At 38.9% G+C, this 9,422-nt stretch overlaps 1 protein-coding gene across 2 annotated transcripts in view; it reads left to right on the top strand.

Annotated features, from left to right (window-relative positions):
- The window catches only part of LOC308703192 (uncharacterized protein), a 30,611-nt gene extending 21,779 nt beyond the window's left edge, over positions 1-8,832 (top strand). For both annotated transcript variants that reach the window (XM_081386513.1, XM_081386514.1), the window contains one exon: positions 5,436-8,832. In XM_081386513.1, coding sequence (XP_081242639.1) covers positions 5,436-6,721 — 1,286 coding nt within the window. In that variant the 3' untranslated portion in view covers positions 6,722-8,832. The remainder of the gene's footprint in view (positions 1-5,435) is intronic.
- Positions 8,833-9,422: the final 590 nt, after the last annotated feature.

The raw sequence follows: 9,422 nt of genomic DNA on the forward strand, positions 1-9,422 counted from the left end.
CTTATAATATTTCCAAGTGGCAGCATATATATTGAGAATAATAGAGGGCCTAACACAGATCCCTGCGGCACTCCATAGTTTACTGGAGTTATGATCGATTTTTCTCCATTTAAATAAACAAAATGGTAGCGGTCAGATAAATACGATCTAAACCAGCTTAGTGCTTGTCCTTGAACACCAGTATAATTTTGTAGTTGATCTAAGAGTATTGTATGATCTATAGTATCGAACGCAGCACTAAGATCAAGTAAAACTAGTATTGAGATACAGCCTTGGTCAGAAGATAAAAGTAAATCATTTGTAATTTTAACAAGCGCAGTTTCAGTGCTATGATGCGGCCTGAATCCAGACTGAAACTTTTCATAGATGTCATTTTCTTGCAAGAAAGAGCCCAGTTGAGCGGACACAGCTTTTTCTAGTATTTTAGACATAAAAGGTAGATTTGAAATGGGTCTATAATTTGCTAGATTATGTGGATCTAATTGTGGTTTCTTAATGAGAGGTTTTATAACTGCCAGTTTAAATGTTCTTGGAACATAACCTAAAGATAAAGACGAGTTAATAATATTGAGGAGAGGCTCCTCCACTATAGGTAACACTTCTTTCAAAAGTTTAGTTGGTATAGGATCTAGTAAACATGTTGTTGTTTTAGATGAAGTGATAAGTTTATTTAACTCTTTTTGTTCTATAGTTGTAAAGCATTGTAATTGTTCTTGCGGGGTGATAATTGAGGCTGAATTATAAGACGCAATTGAGGATTGAACGTTTACAATTGTGGTTCTGATGTTTTCTATTTTCTCAGTGAAGAACTTCATGAAATCATTACTACTAAACTGTAACGGAATATTTTGTTCAGGAGACATCTGTTTATTTGTTAGTCTAGCCACAGTGTTAAATAAGAACCTAGGATTGTTTTGGTTGTTTTCTATTAGTTTGCGGAGATGCTCAGCCCTGGCCTCTTTTAGGGCCTTTTTGTAACGTGACATACTGTCTTTCCATGCGATTCTAAAGACCTCTAAGTTAGTTTTTTTCCATTTACGCTCTAAATTACGGGTTTCTCTCTTTAGAACATGCGTAGTATTGTTGTACCATGGTGCTTTACTTTTGAACTGTTTTTACAGTTAGTTGAACTGTAAATCGCTTTGGATAAAAGCGTCTGCTAAATGACTAAATGTAGCCTAATAAATGTAAAATTGGCTTGACATTGGACATTCGCACATTTAGGGACCATCTCCAAAGTTGCATACAACATTATACACGTTTCTAACTTCAATAGCAAACTTTAATTTATTTGAATCAAAAATCCAAAGGGTTCACAGTATGCCTGACACTACATGAACACTTTACAGTTGGTTTTATGCCTGTAAGTCGTTCTATTCAAATGCTATCAAAGTTAGAAACGTGTATACCAAAGTCGTGTACACTTTAGAGACGGTCCCTAAATGTGCGAATGTCCAACGTCAAGCCAACTTTATGCCAGTCTATCACTGGGAAAAGCTCAGCATTAAACTTTGTGCGTTATTCTGAGTCCATCTGGAGCTGGACTTGCGTTTGGTTTTTAATATCACTGTATTAGTTATATTAGCTATGTTAAGAGTTTTGTATGTCCAGCAGGGGAATCCTTAAGTATTGAGGGAAACCCTAATAGCTTGCATGCAGCACATCGCCACAATATAAAGTTAAGGCCACTAAACAACCAAGAGAAATATGTCAACCTCAAAAATGTAACATTGGATCTGTATATCCGCATCGGGGAATAACATTATAATCTCGCTCACGGTAGAGAAAGATGCATGTAGGCTACACAGGAAAAGTGACCGTGAAGACACTGAATTTAACATAAAACCGCCTTCATAATAATCACAAATACACTTACATTGCTGTAAATTAGTTTTATGAATGAATGGCTTGTTCTAACTGTTGCTGGTCTTCGTCAACAGCACACGCTTTTGCACCCCCTGCTGGTGAGATTGACTGAACAGCAGATGGAGAGTATGCTCGGCAATCTACTGCTTTTCCTGCAGTTCCTGGATGTCTATGTTGAATTTAAATTTAAATTGAAAATTAAATTCAAATTTGAACCACTGAATTTGTGGAAGCGAATTTGCAAAGCGAAATAAAATGGACCGAAAAATGCCTGTTGAATATTATAGGTTGTATTTTTAAACAATATGAAATATGAAAGATGAATATGGATTATTGAATTTTTAATAATGTAAATGTGTTTGAAATGTTTTTAATTGAAATATTCACAGCTTAAATATTCAACCATGTTGAATTTCGGCCCATAAAAATGCAAGCCCTAAAAATACAATGCATTAAAATGCAAGCATGGTTAATGTAATGCCTATTTGTTTTCAAGTAGTGCAATTCAACAGGATTTCAAAAACATCTGACATTATTTTTCTTCCATATTTTTACCACTTAATGAAGTTTTATTTTGTAAATTGTCAGACATGATTTTTACCACTTCATTAAGTTTTGCTTTGTAGAAAGCCTATCTTTAAAGGTGCATTGCGCAACATTTCAGGTTAAAAATACCCGTTTTTTACCCATACATGCTTAAACAATTGCCTGATGGGCTGAATGAGCCCTTCTCTGATCACTGCGATTGCCTCTATAATCCTATACAGTAAAAGAAATAAGAGGGATTCGGGTGACGTCATGCGCGTTCACGCTCACCTGGTAATGTCTGGCATGTTTGTGTATTCGCCGCGCCGCTGCCATTCTCCGTATCAGCGAAGACAACTCGAGCGACAAAACTTTAGTCAACTTTCGACAAAAGTAGAAGATGGATTCAAAGAGACCGGCTTGTAGTTCATTCCAAACCCCAACGTAAACTCCACGTAAGACAAAGAAAAGAAAATGTTTGTCTAGTGCCACAGGCGTCGGAATAAGACGAGAGTCAACATCGGGAGGCTTTCAACAAATGGAGAGATCTCCGGTCTGCACTAGGAAGCGCCAGCGCCCTCGGATCACTCGGACGTGGTGTGTACAAAAGGTAAAAACGATATATATATACTGTTCGTTGGAATCTGCGGTCTGCTCTAGGGCTCAAACGGGATCCTCAGTTGGCTTTTTTCTTGATAAAACGGCAAGATATAGCCCAGTCTCTCATGTTTGATACGGCAAAGCTATGACAACAAATGATGTAATAATCTGTGAATATTACCTTGAGACATTTGAGTGTACTTTGTTGACCAACTGTGTATGGTATGATTATTATTTTGAGCTTTTATAAAGTAATAACAAAGTAATAACTTATATTGTTCATGAACGTGTTTCCATAATAATACAATCATAAGTGGATACAGTAAACACATAAAACAGTTCAACATGGAGATGGAAACAAAAACCGAAGTTTTCTACTACCCCCGTTTTCCCCTCACACATACAGTACGTGTGTAATTTACTCAAATGCCTTTCCTTTCACATATTTAAAATGACTTGCAGATTTATAACTTTATTACCTCTGAAGACAATATGACTGTAAACAAAATATTTGTGCGGCTGATGCTCCTTTGGTTAAGAACAGCTTGTGCTCGTGCAAGTGTGCGTGTGGTCCATGAGCGTGCACACATCTGGTCTATGAACAGGATGCGTGTATAGGTGTTTGGTGATTCTAGATGTTGCAAGGTATGGTGGAGTGCTATGCTGATTGCATCCTCAACGGACCGGTTGGCTTGGTAGGCGAATTGATATGAGTCCATGAGCAAGGAAGTGCAGGATTTCAGGTATGCCAGAATAATCCGTTCAAATGCTTTCATTACCACAGATGTTAGGTCAACTGGTCTGAAGTCATTTAGGCAGGTGATCTTTGAGGACTTTGGCACAGGAATAATGATGGAGCATTTAAAACATTGTGGGACTGTACATTGGCTTAAAGGGATACTCCACCGTTTTTTCATATTAAACTATGTTATTCCCTTAACTAAGACGAGTTAATACATGCATCTCTCGTCTCAGTGCGTGCACTAAATCGCTCTGTCTTGCGACAAAACTTTGTTAGCACTTAGCTTAGCCCAGTTCATTCAATATGGGCCAAGCAGAGAAGCTACCAAACACATCCACGTTTTCCCTATTTAAATACAGTTACTCGCGTAGTGTAACTCGACCCAGGACGGTGACACAAAACAAAACATTGCGCTTTTCTAAGCGTGTAAAATGGATAACTATATTGTATGGCGGAATACCATAGCAAGTGCTTGGAAGCACTTCGACTTGGCGCAGTAATATCTTCACTAGAGTGAGCGGGTGCCGGTGAGAGGATTTTTCACGAGTGAAGATATTACTCCACCAAGTCGAAGTGCTTACAAGCACTTGCTATGGTATATATTTATATGTATTTATTGCCATAGAATGTCACTGTCTTGGTGGGGATGCATATTTCCTCGCAGAACTTTACGTATGACGTTACAGTATCTGTGAGTTCGTCGAGGGAGTCACAAGCTGCACTGAATATGTCCCAATTTGTGCATTCGAAACACCCTCAAAGTGTTTCAATGGCATCTATGGACCAGGACCTGACAGATTTTGATGTTTTCTTAATGTATTTAAGCTTTTGTCTGTACTTCGAAATGAGGAGCAACACAGCATGGTCAGACCTCCCCAGTGGAGCCCTCGGGAATGCCCGGTAAGCATCTGAAACAGAGATGTAGCACTGATCCAGTGTTTTGCTTTCCATGCTGTGGCAAGTGACTTGTTGCTTGTTGTTTGGGAGTTCGGATGACAGGTTTGTGTTGTTGAAATCACAAGATTAGATGAGATTAGCGTTGACAGACGTATCAGGGTTGGAGTTTTCAACAGACAAGATGTGTTGGGAGAGATCGCTAATGGCTGTGTTAGCGTTAGCTTGTGGTGGAACGTAAACGCAGATTAATATAATTGAGGCAAATTCTCTTGGGAGGTAATATGGTCTGCATTTCAAAATCGTGAGAGCAGTGACGATGAAGGATTGTTGAATTGTTACACCAGCGCTGATTTACCATGAGAGAAATACCCCCCTCCTTTAGATTTGAGGGATAGTTTGACTGACCTGTCGGCTCTGAAGATAGTGAAGCCAGGGGGGGTTACCGCCTCGTCAGGAACCGATTGATCCAGCCATGTCTCGGTAAAGCAGAAGGCCGAGCAGTCACTGTAATTCCGGTCCGTTTGTGTTAAAAGCAGAAGTTCATCCATTTTATTTTTAAGGGATCACATGTTGGATAAGATCAGAGCCAGTAGTGGGGGCCGGTAGGGCCGTCTCCTGAACCTGGAGACCACTCCAGTTCTCCGTCTTTTTGTGCTAGATGTATTTCCCCATGGTGGCGATCCAGTGTTGTTTACGTCCAGTATATCCTACTACATCAGGACTCACTTTCATATCCTTTATATTTCTCTCTTTGAATTATTTTGATGTACTGAAAATTAAATGTAATATTTTTCTTTCCTGTCAGACCTGATGGAAGTGAAGGAGGAGAGTGAAGAACTGAGAGAAGTGAAGGAGGAGAGTGAAGAACTGAGTGAAGTGAAGGAGGAGAGTGAAGAACTGAGTGAAGTGAAGGAGGAGAGTGAAGAACTGAGTGAAGTGAAGGAGGAGAGAGAAGAACTGAGTGAAGTGGTGGAGGAACATAATGTCCAACCTGGAGAAAAACCTTTGAGTCGCTCAAAGACTAAAAATAAATTTTTAAAGAAAAGAAGAGCCAAGAAATCTTTCACCTGCACTCAGTGTGGAAAGTGTCTCACAACCAAACAACATCTTGAGCGTCACATGAGGATCCACACTGGAGAGAAGCCGTTCACATGTGATCAATGTGGAAAGAGTTTCACAGCCAAACAACATCTTGATGTTCACATGAGGATCCACACTGGAGAGAAGCCGTTCACATGTGATCAATGTGGAAAGAGTTTCAATCAATCATCATCCCTTAATGTTCACATGAGGATCCACACTGGAGAGAAGCCGTTCTCATGTGATCAATGTGGAAAGAGTTTCAATCGATCATCATCCCTTAATTTGCACATGAGGATCCACACTGGAGAGAAGCCGTTCTCATGTGATCAATGTGGAAAGAGTTTCAATCGATCATCATCCCTTAATTTTCACATGAGGATCCACACCGGAGAGAAGCCGTTCTCATGTGATCAATGTGGCAGAGCATTTCTTAGTGCATCAGCCCTGAAGTCACACCTGAGAGTTCATATGAAGGAGAAGCCACATTCATGTTCTGTGTGTGGAAAGAGTTTTTCCCTGCTGCAATATTTACATAGACATGAGAAAACTCACACTGGTGTGAGAGAGTACATGTGCTTTGAGTGTGAGAAGACTTTTATTACAGCGGCACGTTTAAAACTGCACCAGAGAATTCACACTGGAGAAAAACCTTTCAAGTGTTCACACTGTGACAAGAGATTCAGTGAGTTTTCAAATCTGAAAAGACATGAAGGAATTCACACTGTAGAAAAACCTTACAAGTGTTCACACTGTGACAAGAGATTCAGTCAGTCATCATCTCTAAAAACACATGAGAGGATCCACACTGGAGAAAAACCTTACAAGTGTTCACACTGTGACAAGAGATTCAGTGACTCATCATCTCTGAAAACACATGAGAGGATCCACACTGGAGAGAAGCCGCACACGTGTGATCAGTGTGGGAAGAGATTCTCTATTAAAGCTAAACTGAAGCGACACATGAAGATCCATGCAGTGGAGAAACCACATCACTGCAAGCATCGTTAAAATAGTCCAACAGACTACAGTGGCTCAACCTTAAGTTTATCAAGCAACGAGAATACTAGCTATTTGTGTTGATCAAGCGACGATAATACCCCGCTCTCCCCTACGTAATATTTACATATGATTTGACAGTTTACTTGAATAAATACCTAAAATATAAAAGGAGTGCATCATGCCTGACCCCTACACTTTTGGTTTTGTGACTAAGTCATTCTCTTCAAATGTTATTGAGGTTAGAACCGTGTATGCCAATAATCTCATGTAACTTTATAGACGGTCCCTAAATTTGCGAACGTCAAACTTTATGCCAGTTAATCTCCAAAAGCCCCAAGCGAAAAAAAATGTACTTCATTGTATTTTAAGTATATTTATATTTCCAATAGTATGTTGAAAATGTACTTGCACAAATTGTACTTTTTGTATATATAAAAAGTATACTGGCTGTAGGAGCTAAATCTAATACACAAATTGTACTTTTTGTATATAAAAAGTATACTGGCTGTAGGAGCTAAATCTAATACTTCAAGCTACTGAGTTGTTTGGTCACGGAGAATTAGGTTGACTCACTTGCTTGCATTTTGATGTTACATTGTCTACTTCCTCCATAAGAAACGAGAAGACCATTCTTCCGTTGCATCACCATACACTTTTATTGACTCCACAACACCACCATGCATAATGTCCAATTTGGCTTTTTCTTTGTATTAGAGAGAAGTTGACATTCGTTCACCTTTCGCTATTGCGGTCGACCCTTTTGGTCCCACTTTATATTAAGTGGCGTTAAGTACTATGTACTTGCATCAAAAAATAAGTACAATGTACATGTTGTGTTCATGTTGCAGTGCTGAAGTGCCAACTAGTCTCTCCCTATGGAGGATCCCTTTACCACTCTACAGATAAAGCGTCATCGGGAAACTCAATTCGCGTATCTACCCCGAATTAATAAAATAAAATAAAATAAAATTCTGAATCAAAGCTATAAGGAAACACCAGTAATTTATTTAGGCTTGGTTTGTAGGGAATCCCAAACCTGCACACATATATTCAAACGCACATAACTATAGAACCCATTCTTAATGCGCATGTGAACGTCATCAGCGTTTCTCACAGGTTCGCGTTTAAAGTCTGTGTAGAGAGAATGGTGTCGTCTTGTCGGCCCTAATTTAATAACTAATGATCGTTGCGACGGAAGCGAATCAATCAAAACTAACTTTAGCTGGAAAATAACTTTATTAAAGAACCGCTATAAAGCCAAAACATTCTTACGTTAAATTATACATTTATCTCTGTAAAGCTGCTTTGAGACAATCTACATTGTTAAAAGCGCTATATAAATGAAGATGACTTGACTTGACTTGACTAGTGAACTTGCTACCTCAAGATGAATTGCCCTACTTGCCATACAAGTGAACACTACTCCATATCTTTTACAAGTTACCCTTCCTCTCTTTTGTTGAAAGAAGCCCATTTAAGGATGGCACCTCCCTCGCTTTTTCAGTTCCTTTGTCTCGACGCCAGCGCAGGAAATGTCATAATAAGACACAGACATCCCAGGATGTTGCAGCTGTTGTCAAAGACCTGTCTGGGAAAATGAGGAACATTACTATTATAAGTTCCCCTGCTGAATAGGGGCTGTGTATCTCTTGAATAAGGGCTTTGTGTCTGCTATAACCTAATGAGCCTCTCATAACCATATGGCTTACATAACCTAATGTGCCTTTCATAATCTTAATGTGCCTCTCATTTCCAAATGTGCCTTTCTTAGACATGTGCCTTTCTTAGACATGTGCCTTTATAGCCCTGTTTCTCTTTTTTAACATGATTATGTCAGCGTGCTGCTGCTAATTTTAATAAGGCAGGACCTGAATTCATCAAGAATTCAAGACTATATAAGAAGACGACAAAGGACTCATTGCTCTTCCTTGCAATCACCGTCTGCTACGCCAGCAATTAGCAGATGCCTAGCCATTTTCTATCTGTTATTTAGTACTCATTTATAATCTGTAACAAGTATTCCTTTTATTTGATTCTTTTTAATAAATTTTATTAAAACATTTATTAAAATCATCTGACTGGACCTTGGATTTTTGAGTACGAGTCATATTCTTCAACCCGGATCAGGGGAGATCCTTTCTGTAGAAAACGACACCAGAGGGTGAGCATTCTTTTATAAAAGAATAATCATGAGATTTGATTGATCATTCAGCCTAGCCAAAGAGGCAGCATATAACAAGGGTGTTGTATTGTGAACAAGGTTTAAGAGTTCCACAAAAGGTAGACTTATAATACAAAGGGGAGATCTATTATTGTTATAATGGAATACGAATTTGTATAGACTGATCACCTAACTCTTGAGGACACGACTAAAGGATAGGCTCTTTAGTTACCACGAGATTATCTATATATATATATATATATCCTAGGGAGGATGTAAGATAATTGGGAACGGTATTAATCGTGATAATCCATCACACTTTACTTCCATTGGTCTGAAGTAATCTATCGGGAAGGATCCTTTTCTTTGGACGATCTGCCATTTTTTGTTCAACTGCTCTTCTATTATGGCGTTACAAAAGCCACACCCAGAAATGATCTTCCGGACATCAGAGTGGGATTTAGTAATCCAAAATTTCTTCCTAACAGTAGATAACGTATGGCTTCGTCCACCATGACCCAAACTTTCATGCACATGTTTCAGAATAAG

Source organism: Scardinius erythrophthalmus (assembly GCF_964197995.2).
Source record: "Scardinius erythrophthalmus genome assembly, chromosome: 1".
Taxonomy (NCBI): Eukaryota; Metazoa; Chordata; class Actinopteri; order Cypriniformes; family Leuciscidae; genus Scardinius; species Scardinius erythrophthalmus.